Genomic DNA, 18,918 nt, shown 5'->3' with positions numbered 1-18,918 from the left:
ATTATTATGGGGGGGGTGAAGGGTAGTCAGGGCCCCAGCAGGGGCCACCATGCTAGTTGGGTGGGCTAGTTAACGGGAGTGAAGTGGGGGGGTTGTCAGGAGGATGGTGTGGGGGAGAGATAATGGGCTGGTTCTTTGTTTGAGTGTGGGGGAGGGTTGCTGACATGGATGCGGTTGGTCAAAATGGCGCAGTTGGGAAGGGAGAGATGGTGGCAGACTTCTTGGGGCGGGCCTGGAAGAGGGGTTGGCATGGGCCGGGGGTTGCTGGCTAAAAAGGGGTATGACTGATCGGTAGGTGATGGAGGACCCCCTGACCAGGCTAGTTACTTGGAACCTGCGAGTGTTGAATGGGCCGGTTAAGCAGTTGAGTCTTTTTGCGCACTTGAGGAGTTTGAAAGCGGAAGTTGTGTTTTTGCAGGAGACGCACTGAAGTTGGGAGATCAGATGAGGCTGAGGAAGGGATGGGTGGGGCAGATGTTCCACACAGGGTTGTACATGAAGACGAGGGGGGTGGGGGTACTGGTTAATAAGAAAGTGGCATTTGAGGTCGGTAGCACTGTTGGCTTATCCGGGGGGTGGGTAGTTGACTGTCAGTGGAAAGCTGGGGGGGGGATGCCGATAGTCCTGGTGACTGTTTATGCCCCAAATTGGGATGACATGGACTTCATGAGGTGGGTGTGAGGGAAGATCTTGGACCTGGAGCACAGGCTGATAACAGGAGGTGATTTTTACACGGTTCTGGATCCAAGGATGGACCGGTCGAGTCCTAAGGCGTCGAAGGTGTCTGCAGTGGCTAGGCAGCTGAAGGGGGTTCATGGATCGTACAGATGGGGGTGGAGGACTCGTGGAGGTTTGGGGGACCGAGAGTGAAGGAGGTTTCATACCTCTCGCATGTGCAGCGGGTCTACTTCCGGATCTATTTTTTGTGATGATAAGGCGCTGTTGGCAGGGGTGGCTGACTTGGAGTATTCAGCAATTGTGGTTTCTGACCACGCGCTGCACTAGGTAGATTTGTGAGTGACACCGGGGGAGGTTGGATGTGGGGGTTTTGGCAGATCGAAGGCATGTGCGAGAGGGTGAGGTCCGCCATTCGAGGTTATACGGAGCAAAATGATGCAGGGGAGGCCACGGCCACCTCGCTGTGGGAGGCACTTAAGGCGGAAGTCGGGGGAATTTATTTCAATCCAGACGCACAGGGAAAGGGTAGAACGGGAGGAGGGAGCAAGCCTGGTAGATGACATTTTGAGGGTGGATAGGATATACACGGTGGCACCAGAGGAGGAGTTGATAAAGGGTCCATGGAAAAGGCAGTGGGCAATTACAGAGGGCCGGGGGCAGTGCACGAGTAAAGGTAAAAGGCGAGTAGGATGCTGGCCCGCCAGTTGAGGAAGCAGGCAACAGCAAGGGAGATTGGTAGGGTGAGGAATGAGAGGGGCAAGGTGGTGTCGGACCCAGAGGGAGTAAATGGAGTATTTGCGGCCTTCTATGGAAGGCTGTAGGAGTCAGACTGCCGCCTGGGGAGGGGTGGATGAGGCAGTTCCTGGACGGGTTGGAGTTCTCTAGGGTGGAGGAGGAGAGGGTGCAGGGATTGGGGGCCCCAAGTGGGCTGAGGGAGTTGATGGGCGGCATTGGGGTGATGCAGGCTGGGGAGGTCTTGGATCAAGAAGCGTTCCCAGTGGAGTTTTACAAGACATTTGGTGCAGAGTTGGGCCCCCTGTTGGTGAGGATGTACAATGAAGTGAGCTCCTCCTCCACCCCTCTCATTGTCGCTGGCACCATTTTGCTGATATTGAAGAATGGAAAGGACCCGCAGCAGGATGGGTCAATGTTGATGCAAAGCTGTTAGTGAAGGTGTTCGCGCTGTGGACAGAGGATTGCTTGCCGGGGTTGAAAGGGAAGGACCAGACGGGATTTGTGTAGGGGTGGCAATTGTCGGCGAGTGTGCGTAGGCTGCTTAATGTTATTATGATGCCATCAGAGGGGTAGAAGGTAGAAGTAGTAGTGGCAATGGATGTGGAGAAGGGTGCAGTGGGCGTACTTGTTGGAGGTGCTGGGGCGGACAATGCCCGAGCATCGCCCTTGTAATAAACCACAGGAGGCAGGGGTTCCGTCACTACACCAGTATTTATTTGCAATAAACTTATATACAAGAGCAGCTCCAAACAGTGCTGCTAGCATTCCAGTCAACTTACGACTGCCTCACAAAGCCTACACAGGTGCTTATATGGGCCCCCTCAATGAGCTATCATTGAGGGAGCTCATACTCCAATTGGCCAACCAAAATGCCAATTGGAGGTCATTACACCCCTTCCCCCCAAGGTCCGAGGAACTCCTGCCAGCTGGCATTCCTCTGAGCTTCTTCCTGCTCCTCCTGTCTGGGTCTGTCACCTCTGTGTCGTCCGCCGGGTCGTTCTCCGACGTGGGTGGGGTGTACCTTATAGGTGCCCGTCTTTTCCTTGACGGCCTCCTTGGAAGTTGTACTTCCTCCTCCTCGGGGAGAGGTGTCGCGACAGCCTCGTCGAACGTGTCCATCTCCAACTCTGACGACTGGATGACGGGGTCTGGATAAATTGCTCGGGGCTGGGGTGTGCTCGGGGCTGGGGATCTTTCCCGTCTGAGCTAACCCAGCTTGAGGCGGTCCTGCTTCGACTGCCTCCAGGTGTGGTTCCGCTGGCCTTATTCGGTCTAGGTGTTTCTTCAGCACCTTACCTCCTTTGAAACTTCATATGATATGGGCCCTGTTTGGGACTCTACCGTGCCTTTGACCCACGTTGGTCCATTCCCATAATTCTTGACCCAAACCGGTGCCCCCACCTGGAAAAGTCTCTGCTGCCGACTATTATCATGCCCCCTGCCTGCGTTGGACCTCCTGTTGTTTCTCCACCTTCCCCGTTAAATTTAGGAAAAGGAGACTCAGCCTCGTTCGTAGCCGCCTTCCCATTAAGAGTTCAGCTGGCGGTATGCCCGTTGTGGACTGCGGTGTGGCCCTGTAATCAAACAGCCAGCGGGAGAGCTTTGTGTCCATTGACGCTGCCGGCTGCTTCTTGAGTCCCGCTTTTAGTGTCTGGACCGCTCTCTCTGCCAGGCAGTTGGACGGTAAGGGGCCATTTTGATGTGGCTGTCTCCGTTTCCCTTTAGGAATTTTCCAAATTCCCCACTTGTGAATGCCGTTCTGTTGTCCGACACCAATACCTCTGGAAGTCCATGTGTTGCAAACGAGGCCCTGAGCTTTTCAATTGTCGATGCTGTGCTTGCCGCGTTTACCCGGTGGATGTCCAACCATTTGGAGTGGGCGTCCACTATCACCAAAAACATTGAGCCCATGAAAGGGCCGGCATGGTCAATATGCAGGCGGGTCCACGGTCTGCCTGCCATTCCCACGGGTGCAATGGCGCAGCTGGTGGCACTCTTTGCACCTGTTGGCACTCCTGGCACCGACGTACCAAGGCTGCTATGTCTGTGTCCAATCCTGGCCATCAAACTTCGAGCTAGCATCTTCATTTTAGACACCCGAGTGTCCGTGATGTAACTCGGTTAAGATTGCCCGACGGCCCTGAGCTGGGACTATTACCCGGGCTCCCCATAATAGGATACCGTCTTCTACGGTTATTTGGTCCCTTCTGCTCCAGTATGGGTGCATCTGGGGCTCCACTGGTCTCTCCAGTTCCCCTGTTAGCAGTAAATGCTTCATCTTGGCTAAAACTGGGTCTTTTTGCGTCCACAACCAAATATGTTGTACTGGTAGGGTGTCCAAAAAATTTAGAGTCATTACTGTCTCCTCTACTTTCGGTATTAGCGGTGGGGTGACTGGGAGGGGAAGTCTGCTCAAAGCATCTGCATTTACTACTCGCGTTCCCGGTCTGTGCTCCAGAACGTATCTATACGTCGCCAGTAGCAACGCACAGCGTTGGATTCTAGCTGATGCAATCGGGGGTATTGACTGGTCTTCTTTTAATAACCCTAATAACGGCTTATTGTCCGTCACTATGGTGAATTTCCACCCGTACAGATACTGGTGAAATTTTACTGCAAATATCACCGCCAGTCCTTCCTTCTCGATTTGGGAGTACTTTCTCTCAGCCATCGCCAAGGTCCTCGAAGCATAGGCTATTGGCCGTTCTTCCCCATTCCTTCCTCTATGGGCTAAGACGGCTCCTACCACGTAAGGTGATGCGTCACACGTGACCACCAACTCCTTGGTATAGAACCTTAGTTAGGCCACACTTGGAGTATAGTGTTCAATTCTGGTCGCCACACTACCAGAAGGCTTTAGAGAGGGTGCAGAAGAGATTTACCAGAATGTTGGCTGGTATGGAGGGCATTAGCTATGAGGAGCGGTTGAATAAACTCGGTTTGTTCTCACTGGAACGAAGGAGGTTGAGGGGAGACCTGATAGAGGTATACAAAATTATGAGGGGCATAGACAGAGTGGATAGTCAGAGGCTTTTCCCCAGGGTAGAGGGGTCAATTACTAGGGGGCATAGGTTTAAGGTGAGAGGGGCAAGGTTTAGAGTAGATGTACGAGGCAAGTTTTTTAAGCAGAGGGTAGTGGGTGCCTGGAACTCGCTACCGGAGGAGGTGGTGGAAGCAGGGACGATAGTGACATTTAAGGGGCATCTTGACAAATACATGAATAGGATGGGAATAGAAGGATACGGACCCAGGAAGTGTAGAAGATTGTAGTTTAGTCGGGCAGCATGGTCGGCACGGGCTTGGAGGGCCGAAGGGCCTGTTCCTGTGCTGTACATTTCTTTGTTCTTTGTTCCTTGGGTCATAATGCTCTAGGACATTTTCGGATGACAGCTGTTCCTTAATGTCCCTTAATGCTCGGTTTTGGCGGGCGGACCATTTCCGTTCTTGTCCCTTTTTTAGTAGCGGGTTCTAGGATGGACGCCCTATTTTCAATAAATTTGCCATAATATGTTACCAATCCTAGAAATGATCGTAGCTCCTGGACCGTGGTGGGAGCTGGGGCTTCTTTTATTGTCCTTACCGTGGGCAGCACGGTAGCATGGTGGTTAGCACAATTGCTTCACAGCTCCAGGGTCCCAGGTTCGATTCCCGGGTTGGGTCACTGTCTGTGTGGAGTCTGCACGTTCTCCCTGTGTGTGCGCGTGTGTTTCCTCCGGGTGCTCCGGTTTCCCCCCACGGTCCAAAGATGTGCAGGTTAGGTGGATTGGCCATGCTAAATTGCCCTTAGTGTTCAAAATTGCCCTTAGTGTTGGGTGGGGTTACTGGGTTATGGGGATAGGGTGGAGGTGTGGACCTTGGGTGGGGTGCTCTTTCCAAGAGCCGGTGCAGACTCGATGGGCCGAATGGCCTCCTTCTGCACTGTATATTCTATGTAAATCTATGTCTATGTTACTCGGTCTTCCAATGGGTGTAAACCCGACTCGTCTACTTTATATCCCAGGTACGTCACTTGTGGGGCCAGAAAAACACATTTTTCTCTTTTCAGCTGTACGCCTGCCTTTGCGAAACGCCTGAGCACTTCCACCAGGTTCCTTAAGTGTTCCCTGTTTGTCCTACCCGTGATTAAGACATCGTCCAAATAAATCACCACCTGAGGTAGTCCCTGCAGAATATTTTCCATCGTACGCTGGAATATAGCGCAGGCTGATGACACTCCGAAGGGTAGCCTAGTATAACAAAAAAGTTCCTTCAGGGTGTTGATCATAGCGAACTTCTGGGGGAGTCCTTGTCCAGTTTTAACTGCAGGTAGGCGTGGCTCATTTCCAGTTTCGTGAACAAAAGCCCACCAGCCAATTTGGCATATAGGTCGTCTATTTTCAGGATCGGGTATTTGTCCAGCAGTGCGTATTTGTTTACCGTCTGTTTGAAATCTCCACAGAGACGTCTCGAGCCATCTGGCTTCAAAATTGGTATCACCGGCGCTGCCCATTCCGAGAACTGTACTGGTCTGATAATGCCGTCGCCGCGTAACCTTCCTATTTCGACATCTACTTTCTTCCTTAACGCAAAAGGTACCGGCCTGGCCTTACAAAATTTCGGAAGGGCTTCTGGGTCCACATGCTTTGGTGCCTATAATTTCCCCCAAACCTTCTTGGAAGAGCTCCAGGTATTTTTGGAGTACTCCACTCAACTGCCCGCTTCCACTCTGGAAAATTTTCATCCAATCTAAGTTTAGGTCTTTCAGCCAGTTCCGTCCTATTAAGTTCGGTCCTCTACTATCGTCAATGGTAATCTGAGCAATTGTTTGTCATATTCTACGGGTACATGAGTCGTGCCTAGAACTTCCAGGGGTTCCCCCGTGTAGGTTTTAAGTTTCTTCGATGTTTTTGTTAGGGTTAGTGGCTGGAGTCCATCTTTGATTTTTAAAAATGCTGCCACTCCCATTACTGATGCGGCCGCACCCGTGTCTATTTCCATTATTGTCGGCCGACCGTTCACCCGTGTGGTAATCTTAATAGGTTCTGCTTTCTTCGTCGCAATGTTATATAACTGTTCCCCTTCGGAGGAGGATGGGGCATCTAGGTTGTGTACTTCCCTGCATCCCCACCTGCTATTCCTCTTTTGCCACCTCCTTCTACGGTTTCTGTCGTTGTTACCCTACTCTGTCTGGTGCCAGAAAAGGTCCTTCTCTGTTGGGGGAGCCTCAGCCGGTAGTTCCCTCTGTCTCCAGTTAGTCCTAGCAGACTTGGGGGCAGTTCTGAGGTTTTCCTTTGGCCCTCTGTTCCTCAGGCTTTTCCTGAGGGCGGCTATCTGGTAGCTGGACCCATTGTGGTAGTCCCTCTCCCAGGTATCTACCTCCATTGGCGTGCCCTGTAGTTCCTGCGCCCCACTTGCTGCCTTTTCTCACAGTGCGAGCTGTAACGCCCGCCTGCAGTCTAGCTGTGTTTCCGCCAACAGGCGCTTCTGTATTTGGAGGTCATTTATGCTACACACTAACCGGTCCCGAAGCATTTCATTTAGCGTCGGGCCGAACACACATTTTTCCGCCAGCCTTCTCAGGCGGGTCAAGAAATTCGTGACTGACTCTCTGTCTTCCCGCTTCGTTGTGTAGAATCTGTACCTACACAAAAGGAGGGTGGTTTTGGGTCATAGTGCTCTTCCACCAATTTCGTTAATTCTTGGAAAGGTATCGTGTCCGGCGTTACGGGATAAGTTTGACTACGTATAATGGCGAAGGCTGAGGGTCCGCACGCCGACAGCAGTATAACCCGTTTCCTTCCGTCTTCCGTTATCTCATTGGTCTGGAAGAAGTAACACATTCTCTCCACATACTGGGACCAGTCCTCAATAGTCGGGTCGAATGCATGTAACCTCCCAAAAAGAGGCATTTTTGAAAGAGCAAGGCTTACCCTCCGAGTGCGGCAGCTGGTCTCCGCACGGTTCTTTGTTTACCTCGTCGCCACTGTAATAATCCACAGGAGGCAGGGGTTCCGTCACCACACCAGTATTTATTTGCAATAACTTATATACAAGAGCAGCTCCAAACAGTGCTGCTAGCATTCTAGTCAATTTAAGACTGCCTCACAAAGCCTACACAGGTGCTTAAATGGGCCCCCTCAATGAGCTATCATTGAGGGAGCTCATACTCCAATTGGCCAACCAATAATGCCAATTGGAGGTCATTACAGCCCTCTCCCCCCGGCGGCTCTACTCACCTGTGCTATTTCTCATGGGCTCTGCTCGTGAGGTGCATTCCGTGGGAGACTTGTGGTTTCAGTTGGCATACCCTTATGGTGATGTGAATGGACAATTTAACATGGGAAGACTATCAGGCGTACAGGTCTGGTAATAGCATTTCAATATATTCAAAAGGGGATTCTGGCATTCAACATTGGGATACCCATTACGTTTAGGCCATTGGCGGGAGGTGGAGACAATCTGGTAATTGACTTCAGGAAGCAAAGTACTGTACACACCCCTGTCAGCATCAACGGGGCCGAGGTGGAGATGGTTAGCAGTTTCAAATTCCTAGGGGTGCACATCTCCAAAAATCTGTCCTGGTCCACCCACGTTGACGCTACCACCAAGAAAGCACAACAGCGCCTATACTTCCTCAGGAAACTAAGGAAATTCGGCATGTCCACATTGACTCTTACCAACTTTTACCATAGAAAGCATCCTATCAGGCTGCATCACAGCCTGGTATGGCAACTGCTCGGCCCAGGACCGCAAGAAACTTCAGAGAGTCGTGAACACCGCCCAGTCCATCACACGAACCTGCCTCCAAACCATTGACTCCATCTACACCTCCCGCTGCCTGGGGAAAGCGGGCAGTATAATCAAAGATCCCTCCCACCCTGCATACTCACTCTTCCAACTTCTTCCATCGGGCAGGAGATATAGAAGTCTGAAAACACGCATGAACAGACTCAAAAACAGCTTCTTCCCCACTGTCACCAGACTCCTAAATGACCCTCTTATGGACTGATTTCATTAACACTACACCCTGTATGCTTCATCCGATGCCAGTGCTTATGTAGTTACATTGTATATGTTGTGTTGCCCTATTATGTATTTTCTTTTATTCCCTTTTCTTCTCATGTACTTAATGATCTGTTGAGCTGCTCGCAGAAAAATACTTTTCACTGTACCTCGGTACCGTGACAATAAACAAATCCAATCCAATCCAATCCAATCAATCGAGGAAATCCTACCGGCGTAGAAGCCATTTGAAGACTCCCATGGGATTCTTCGTCCCCTCTGCCATTCCTGCCCCTGCCAATAAACAGAGGCAGAAAATCCCAGCGTGAGTGAACAAGAACATATTTTCCAGCCTTGATTTCTCTTTCTGAATGGACAGTAGATTCAGCTATTTTTTAAAATTAGAGAGCAATTTGACATCAGTTTTGCAGAAATCCACAGAAGGTATGTTTCTTTAATTTGTTTGGTGTGAATGAACATTAATGAGGTGATTTTCTAATTTTCCACATCTGGTCAGGAGTCTCATTCAGGGGGAAAGCACAGCAAAAGAAATGGTGGAACATGACACTTAATTGTTTCCATTCACAGCAAATATAACAGGAGAATCTGATCGCTTATCAATCTATTCTTTCCCCTTTTCTTTTCACAGGTGCTTTATAAAGTGTTTAATTCATTTGCGGGAATTGGTTCAGAAAATATACAGGCTTTGGATTACATCAAGGGTGTAGGTGAGAAAATTCAGTTAATTTTATGCACAGTATGAATGAAATAGTCAACAATTTCAGTGAGGAACAGGTGGCAGGAGATCAAAGGGGGAAACATTAATGGCCGATTCTTGTATATTTCAAAACAGCCGGTTCTTAGATCTGGGGGCAGGTTGACTATCTGCCACAGGAGGTATCTGATCTGGGATTGAGGTCTTTGACAGAATCAATGACTGAGCGAAGGGCCTTCTGAGAAACAGAGAGAGGACAGCAATTCCTACCACTTGATGAGTGTTAGAGTGGAATCTAGATGTAATGCTCATTATGCATATTGGCCAGTCACTTTCACCATTCAAAATCGGATGACCAAATACAAAATCCACCTGATACAATAATCAAGACTGTTTATAGTGATAACCACTTTCCCAACTATTAAAAGACAATTGCCTGAGTTTCACACATTGTTAGTGTACCGATGAATGAATTCAGGATGTGACACCATGGACTGAGCATCAAAATAAAATCCTTTTGTGCACGTCACCATGGAGATGTTGGATATCATCCAAGAAAAAGAGACAACCATTGTAGCAGTGTTTATCATTAATCATAGTACACCTGGGAAAAAATGTTTTGCCATGTTAACATGAAATTAATTACTGCCCAAAAAATATTCAGCTCAGGAAAGAAGCAGTTGAATGTTACTGAAAGTACAAACTAGAAAACTAAAAAGACAAGACAAGCGTTTCAGTTCCTGTTTGTTTCTCTAGGTTCAATCTTTGTGGTGAGCTTGGGTGGAACTGCTGTAGGAATTGTGTTTGCCTTTGTGCTGGCTCTCATCAGCCGTTTCACCAAGCGGGTTCGCATCATTGAGCCACTCTTCGTCTTCCTGATTGTCTACCTAGCCCATCTCACCGCTGAAATGGTCTCTCTCTCCTCCATCTTGGCGTAAGTCGATCTTGCTTCAATTTCTTCACATTTAATCATGCCAGAATCATGTTGTTCAACACACAGCCCCTGTCAGTGTTTGCAGAGTTTATGGGAGACCACCTTATTAGTCTTAAGGGTAGGAGGCCTGGAACTCCTCAGTGGGGTGAGGGAAGAGAAAAATAGATGAACTTGCCCTTGGCCCTGCCATAGAAATTGGCTGGAGCTAAAAGACAGGGTGAAATTCACTGTTCCTGCCTCTTTTACCAATCCCCCAATTGGAGATCTCTCTCGGTTGCACTTTAACCTGGACTGGACTGCAGCTCCTGTGATTTCCAGTAACAGTTTTTCTCCCATTTTTGAGAATTGTGTTTTAAATGCTTGCCTTCGAAAGACATTCAGGCTTGATGCTGTGGGGATAAAGGGAAAGGAACAAACTCAGAGGAAACTGAGACACAAAGTTGTGGAACAGACAAACAACTGAGAGAGGTAAATTAAAGAGTAAGGAAAGAAAAGAGAAGCAAAAGGAGAAGAGTAACAAGAGAACCCGGCATGGAAAAGGAGGTAAAATAAAAACAAAAAAAGTGAAGGAGAAAGAATAAAACAGCAATTGTGTGGCGTAGTGGTTCACACTGCTGCCTCACAGCGCCAGGGACACGGGTTCGATTCCTGCTCTGGCCTTGGCTGACTGTCTGGAGTTTGCAAGTTCTCCCCGTGCCTGTGTGGGTTTCCTCCGGGTGCTCCTACAGCTACTGAACTGCCTACTGCTGCTCCTATTTCTTATGTGAAGTAAGCAGCAGTGGTCTAGACAAGTATGAGATAGATCAACTGACAAATTCCTTTATTTTAGACAGACTGGGTTGGGGAAGCGGGGGAAACAGGGAGACAAAACCAGTTGGCACAGTATTACATTCATGCAGCTAGTAAGAAACGTTCTTGATGGATATCAAGGACCCTTAGAGACAGTCTCTTTTTTTTTCCAACACTTTTCTCAGTTGCATTGTGACTTTGATTCTGAGTTAGAGGGCTATGAGTTCAAGGCTCAAGGCAGACCGACATCTCAGTACAATTCTGAATGAGTGCTGCACTGTCAAAAGTGCTGTCTGTCACATGAGAACTTAAACTCAGGTCACACCTATCTATTAAAGTGGATGTAAAATGTCCTATTGAGCCAACTTGAAGAGGGGCAGAAGAGTTACTCGGTGTTCTTACCATTCTTAATTCTGATTTGACAATGATGTAATCAAGGGAAGTAGTGCCTACCATAGCTTAATGGTGCAACTTGTCATCACTAACAATCACTAGTGTAGGTTATAAATAAAAACAGGCTGAAAATGCACTCATTTTTATTTTCATATGAACGAGGTCTTCATAATCCATTGTCAACATAGCAATCTGTTTGGTAGTCACAATCTGCATTTCCTTTTTAATCTATTTGCAGTTTTTTTTAATACTCAATTGAATATGAGGTCTCTGGACCCAAAAGAATGATTTCTAAACGATGAGAAGCTGGAAACAATGAAGGAGCAAAGGGATTTGGGGATTCATGGGCACAAATCAGTCAAAGTTGATAGACAGGTGCAAAAAGATTGAAATTTTGACCATCATCTCAAGGGCTTGGAAATAAAGGGGAGAGAGTTATGCCTCAGTTGTTTAGAACCTTACTTCTTGTCTGGAATACAGGCATGATTTAACGCCCAATCTATCGGGACTCTGCTGTTTTTTGGGACCTCGGTCGGGAATGCCCCACCAAAGCCACACTTACCTCATTTCCCGTATTGAAAGGGCGGCACGGTGGCACAGGGGTTAGCACTGCTGCCTCACAGGGCCAAGGATCCAGATTCAATCCCGCCCCTGGGTCACTGTCCGTGTGGAGTTTGCACATTCTCCCTGTATCTGCGTGGATCTCACTTCCACAACCCAAAGACGTGCAGGGTAGGTGGATTGGCCATGCTAAATTGCCCCTTAATTGGAATTTTAAAAGAAAATCCTGTCCCACTCTTTTGACACCCCTCTGCTCCTCCACTGTAGCCTCTGGATCTCCCCCCCCCGCCCCCCCTCCCCACGACCCCAATTTACTGCTTAGGAGGTTCTCGAGCCGCCCTCACCCCACCTCTTAAGGGCAGGGCACCCTAGGGCCCGATCCCTGGTGCTGGCATCCTGGCAATGCCCCTGCCAGCCTGGCAGTATCACTCACGCATTCTGGCAGTGCCAGGTTACACTGTAAGGGTGCCGGGTGACTGTGCTAAGGTGCCAGGATGGCAGTGTCAAGGTGCCCTGGTGCCAGTGGGAGTAGCAGGATACTACCCTACCCAGAGCCCAACCACCCAATGGCCTGGGAGACCCCGCAGTGCCGTTACGCCTGGCCCACGTTTGTGTGTGGACCTGTGCTCAAGGGCGCCTTGGCAAGGTTTCCCAGGCGAGGCCATTAGTTCCCGGGTCACAGAAGTATCCGGCGTAAACATATTTAAATGAGCCTAATGGCTTACTTAAATATGTTAATCAGGATCTCACTCAGCGAGATCCAGATCTCGTTAGATCTTGCAAAGCGTTCTGAGCGTCGCAAATCTCGCAAGAGACCTCTGGTGAGATTTAACAGGCTTGTTGCATCACCACCTCGGACCAATGAGGCCATTAAGTCGCACGCACTGTGCTCAGTTTTGGTCACTGCCTCAGAAAGGATATATTGACCTTCCAGGAGGGGAAGCAGATTCAGCAGAATGAAAAGAGGGCTGAAGCTAATCACTCCACCTGATATCAAGAAACGGCTGAAGGCAATGGATATTGCACAGGCTATGGGTCCTGACAATATTCCGGCAATAGTACTGAAGACTTGTGCTCTAGAACTTGCTGCACCCCTAGCCAAGCTGTTCCAGTACAGCTACAACACTGCATCCACCCAGCAATGTGGAACATTGCACAGGTGTGTCCTGCACACAAGAAACAGGACAAATCCAACCCAGTCAATTACCGCCCCATTAGTCTACTCTCCATCATCAGTAAAGTCATGGAAGGAGTCATCAACAGTGCTATCAAGCGGCACTTACTCAGCAATTCACAGATGCTCAGTATGGGTTCCCCCAGGGTCACTCAGCTCCTGACCTCATTACAGCCTTGGTTCAAACATGGGCAAAAGAGCTGAATGCCAGAGGTGAGGTGAGAGTGACTGCCTTTGACATCAAGGCAGCATTTGACTGAGTATGGCATCAAGGCGCCCTAGCCAAACTGGAGTCAATGGGAATTTAGGGGGGGGGGGAACTCTCGCTGGTTGGAGTCATATCTGGCACAATGGAAAATGGTTGTGGGGCTGGATGTCAATCATCTCAGCTCCAGGACATCACTGCAGGATTTCCTCAGGGTAGTGTCCTAGGTCCAACCATCTTCAGCTGCTTCATCAATGACCTCCCTTCGATCATATGGTCAGAGATGGGGATGTTTGCGGATGACTGCCCAATGTTCAGCACCATTCATTACTCCTCAGATAATGAAGCAGTCCATGTCCAAATACAGCAAGACCTGGACAATATCCAAGCTTGGGCTGACAAGTGGCAAGTTACATTTGCGCCACACAAGTGCCAGGCAATGACCATCTCCTACAAGAGAGGATCGAACCATCACCCCTTGACAGTCAATGGCATTACCATCTCTGAATCCCCCACAATCAACACCCTGGGGGTTACCATTGATCAGAAATAGAACTAGCATATTAATACTGTGGCTACCAGGGCAGGTCAAAGGCTAGGAATCCTACGGCAAGTAACTCATCTCCTGACGCCCCAAAGCCTGTCCATCATCCACAAGGCATAAGTCTAGAAGGCAGCTCAACACTACCTTCTGAAGGGCAACTAGGGATGGGCAATAAATGCTGGTCTAACCAGCGACACCCACATCCCGTAAAATTAATTTTTTAAAAAGGGTTAAATTATGAAGAAAGGGTAGGTGAATTTGGCTTGCATTCCGTGGATGATGGAATATTGAAGGACGGTCAGAGTGAGGGGTTAAAACATTTAAAATGTTCAATAAGATAGAGAGAAACTATTTCCTCTGGTGAGGGAATCAAGAAGGGTCATAATCTTACAATTGAAGTTCGGCCATTCCAGAGGAAAAGCAAGAGCCACTTTTCCTCGTGCCGGGTGTCATGAAGCTAGAATTAACTGCCCAAAAGATTGCAGGTGCTGGGATAATTGGAACTTTCAAGACTGAGATAGGTAGACTTTTTGCCAGATATCAAGGAATATGGAGCCAAGGCGGGTGTGGTGGTATGTATTAGGGGTAGTACAGTACCTGTGAAGCCGAGAGGCTATTGGCAGACAGGGACCGTGTCCTGGTTGGATCTGCCACCTGCTGGCTCCGCCCAGAAAGGCGGAGTATAACAGCCCGGGTTCTCCCAGCAGCCGCATTCTGTAACTGAGTTGCTGGGGAACAAGTCTTGCTTAATAAAGCCTCGATTGACTTCATCACTTCTCGACTTGAGTGAGTAATTGTTGCGCTACAATTTATTAAGCAGACTTAAAAAGACTATGGAGCTTCGGATCGCCCCGGAGTGTCTTCGAATCAGCCCCCATGCAGCAAACTCGGCGGCCGTGTTTAAACACTGGCTAGCATGCTTTGAAGGTTACCTTCGAACGGCCCCCGGCTGGACCACGGAAGATCAGAAAATGCAGGTCCTGCATTCCAGGATGAGCCCGGAGATCTACACGCTCATCGAAGACGCGGAGGATTTCCCGATGGCGCTCACCATGCTGAAAGGAGTCTACATTCGGCCCATAAACCAGGTCTACGCACGCCACCAACTCGCGACGAGACGGCAAATCCCCGGAGAATCGCTAGACGGGTTCTACAGCGCACTGTTGATATTGGGAAGGAACTGCAACTGCCTGTCGGTGAGCGCAAACGAGCACACGGAGCTCCTAATCAGGGATGCTATTGTGGCAGGTATGACTTCTTCTCAAATTCGCCAGAGACTGTTAGAGAGAGACTCGTTAGGACTCACAGAGGCACGGGCCCTTGCGGCCTCCCTCGACGTGGCCTCTCAAAATGTCCGCTCCTACGGCCCCGACCGCGCGGCAGCCCCTTGGGCTCCATGGACCCCTGTTACGACCGACTCCCCGGCACCCCCCACCCCCGCGCAAGACTGCGCGGCTAGAGCACCAGACCATCCCGGTGGGCCCCGCTGCTATTTTTGCGGGCAGGCGAAACACCCCCGGCAGCGCTGCCCAGCCCGCTCAGCTATTTGTAAGAGCTGCGGCAAAAATGGGCATTACTCAGCGGTGTGACAGTCCCGGGGGGTCAACGCTATCTCCGGGGGAGAATGGGGACAGCAGACTAAACCCCCCCAACGATCCATGTGCGGCCCACGGGCGCCGCCATTTTGGGCCCCGGACACCACGCAGGGAGGATGGGCGCCACCATCTTGTGACCCCCCCGGCCACATGCGATCCATGGGGGCGGCCATTTTGTCTGCCCCCGACCGCGTGCGATCCATGGACGCCGCCATCTTGGCTGATAGCCAAGGACCCCAGCATAGACGGCTCCACGGAGTCTGAAGAAAACGCCGCGATGCAACAACCACGACTGGCTTCGGTGACCCTGGACCAATCGCGGCCCCGGACACTCCAAACGGCAACAACAACGGTGCTGGTCAACGGGTACGAGACGCCATGCCTGATCGACTCTGGGAGCACGGAAATTTTTATCCACCCAGATACGGTAAGACAATGTTTTCTTTCCATTCGTCCGAGCACCCAAAAGATTTTCCTGGCAGCGGGATCCCATTCCGTAGAGATCAAAGGGTTCTGCATCGCGAACCTAACGGTGCAAGGGAGGGATTTTAAGAATGATAGGCTTTATATCCTTGCCCCACTCTGCGCTCCCACTCTCTTAGGGTTAGATTTTCAATGTAACCTCCAGAGCCTAACATTCCAATTCGGCGGCCCAATACCTCCACTCACTATCTGCAGCCTCGCGACCCTCAAGGTTGAACCGCCTTCCTTGTTTGCAAGGAACCCCGGATTGCAAACCCGTCGCCACTAGGAGCAGACGATACAGCGCCCAGGATCGGACGTTTATCTGGTCTGATGTCCAGCGGCTGCTGAAGGAAGGCATAATCCAGGCCAGCAATAGTCCCTGGAGAGCCCAGGTGGTAGTTGTGAAGACCGGGGAGAAGCAGAGGATGGTCGTAGACTATAGTCAGACCATCAATAGGTATACGCAGCTCGATGCGTACCTTCTCCCCCGCATATCCGACATAGTCAATCGGATTGCACAGTACAAAGTCTTTATCACCATGGACCTCAAGTCCGCATACCACCAGCTCCCCATCCGCCCGAGTGACCGCAAGCACACGGCCTTCGCGGCAGACGGCCGGCTCTACCATTTTTTAAGGATCCCATTTGGCGTCACAAACGGAGTCTCGGTCTTCCAACGGGAGATGGATCGAATGGTTGACCAGCACAGTTTGCGGGCTACGTTCCCATACCTCGACAATGTAACCATCTGCGGCCATGACCAGCAGGACCACGACGCCAACCTCCGCAAATTCCTCCAGACCGCGAACGCCCTGAACCTCACCTATAATGAGGAAAAATGCGTTTTTAGCACCAACCGTCTGGCCATCCTGGGATACGTAGTGCGTAATGGAGTGATAGGCCCCGAACGCATGCGCTCCCTTATGGAATTTCCCCTCCCCCACTGCTCCAAAGCCCTGAAACGCTGCCTGGGCTTCTTCTCGTACTACGCCCAGTGGGTTCCCCAGTACGCAGAAAAAGCCCGCCCTTTAATACAGTCCACTACCTTCCCCCTGTCGACAGAGGCCCGCCAGGCCTTCAGCCACATCAAAGCGGATATCACAAAGGCCACGATGCACGCAATCGACGAGTCCCTCCCCTTCCAAGTCGAGAGCGACGCATCCGATGTAGCTCTGGCGGCCACTCTCAACCAAGCGGGAAGACCCGTGGCCTTTTTCTCCCGGACCCTCCATGCCTCAGAAATCCGCCACTCCTCTGTGGAAAAGGAAGCCCAAGCCATTGTGGAAGCTGTGCGACATTGGAGGCATTACCCGGCCGGCAGGAGATTCACTCTCCTCACTGACCAACGGTCGGTAGCCTTTATGTTCGATAATGCACAGCGGGGCAAAATCAAGAATGACAAGATCTTGAGGTGGAGGATTGAGCTCTCCACCTATAACTATGAGATCTTGTATCGTCCCGGAAAGCTGAACGAGCTGTCCGATGCCCTATCCCGTGGCACATGTGCCAACGCACAAGTAGACCGCCTCCAAGCCCTCCACGAGGACCTCTGCCACCCGGGGGTCACTCGATTCTACCATTTTGTGAAGTCCCACAACCTCCCCTACTCTGTCGAGGAGGTCCGTACAGCCACCAGGAACTGCCAAATCTGCGCAGAGTGCAAACCGCACTTTTTCAGGCCAGATAGAGCGCACCTGACAAAGGCTTCCCGTCCCTTTGAACGCCTCAGTTTGGATTTCAAAGGCCCCCTCCCCTCCACCGACCGCAACGCATACTTCCTAAACGTGGTGGACGAGTACTCCCGTTTCCCCTTCGCCATCCCCTGCCCCGACATGACAGCGGCCACAGTCATTAAAGCCCTCGGCACCATCTTTACACTGTTCGGTTTCCCCGCGTACATCCATAGCGACAGGGGGTCCTCCTTCATGAGCGACGAACTGCGTCAGTTCCTGCTCAGCAAGGGCATTGCCTCGAGCAGGACGACCAGTTACAACCCCCGGGGGAACAGTCAGGTAGAGAGTGAGAACGGTACGGTCTGGAAGACCGTCCTACTGGCCCTACGGTCCAGAAATCTCCCAGTTTCCCGTTGGCAGGAAGTCCTCCCGGATGCCCTCCACTCCATCCGGTCGCTGCTATGTACCACCACTAATCAAACGCCTCACGAGCGCCTCCTTGTCTTCCCTAGGAAGTCCTCCTCCGGAACGTCGCTGCCGACCTGGCTGGCAGCCCCAGGACCCATCTTGCTCTGAAAGCATGTGCGGGCGCACAAATCGGACCCGTTGGTCGAGAGGGTTCACCTTCAGCACGCAAACCCTCAGTACGCCTACGTGGCGTACCCCGACAGCCGACAGGACACGGTCTCCCTGCGGGACCTGGCGCCCGCCGGAAACCCCCCCCCAACACCAATCACCCCCTCCCTCCCACCGGCACACCCCACGACCGCTCGCTTCCCGGGTGGATCGGTCCTCCTCCCGTGCCCGCCCAGGAGTAAAGAAACAAGGACGAACAGCGCAACGCTCCCAGAGACGACAGTGCCCGAGCCAGCACCTGCACCACCACCGGGGCTGAGGCGATCGACAAGGACGACCAGGGCACCCGCTCGATTCGTGGAATCCGCGTGACAAAAATCTGTAAATAATTCTGACAAAACCTGTACATAGTTAACTGTTGGGCTAAATGCATAACCACTGTATGAAATTAGTTCCAGGACCAGCCTTGTAAACCCTTACCACCATGCGACCCACCACCCCGCCGGGTTCTTTTTTAACAAGGGGTGAATTTGGGGAGAAGAACACCGAGTCTCGTTATACGCGGATGACCTATTGGTATACGTGTCGGACCCAGCGGGGGGGATGATAGAGGTTATGCGAATCTTGAGGAGGTTCGGGGAATTTTCGGGGTATAGGTTAAACATGGGGAAGAGTGAATTATATGTGATACATCCAAGGGACCAGAGTAGAGAGATAGAAGGCTTACCGCTAAGGAAAGTGGAAAGAAACTTCCGATACATGGGGATTCAGATCGCTAGGAGCTGGGGAACCTTGCACAGACTTAATCTGACACGGCTGGTAGAACAAATGGAGGAGGACTTCAAGAGGTGGGACATGCAGCCTTTATCGCTGGCGGGCAGGGTGCAGGCAATTAAGATG

General features: G+C 50.8%; 1 protein-coding gene across 2 annotated transcripts in view; it reads left to right on the top strand.

Moving 5' to 3' along the window:
• LOC140430717 (sodium/hydrogen exchanger 5-like) overlaps positions 1-18,918 on the top strand; it is a 468,359-nt gene that overhangs the window by 260,237 nt on the left and 189,204 nt on the right. For both annotated transcript variants that reach the window (XM_072518384.1, XM_072518385.1), the window contains exons 4-5: positions 9,044-9,122; positions 9,866-10,043. In XM_072518384.1, the coding sequence (XP_072374485.1) occupies positions 9,044-9,122; positions 9,866-10,043 (257 nt within the window). The remainder of the gene's footprint in view (positions 1-9,043; positions 9,123-9,865; positions 10,044-18,918) is intronic.

Source organism: Scyliorhinus torazame, chromosome 10 (assembly GCF_047496885.1).
Source record: "Scyliorhinus torazame isolate Kashiwa2021f chromosome 10, sScyTor2.1, whole genome shotgun sequence".
NCBI lineage: Eukaryota > Metazoa > Chordata > Chondrichthyes > Carcharhiniformes > Scyliorhinidae > Scyliorhinus > Scyliorhinus torazame.
Note: the sequence above shows the minus strand (reverse complement) of the source record. Positions and strands in the feature narration are given on the sequence as shown.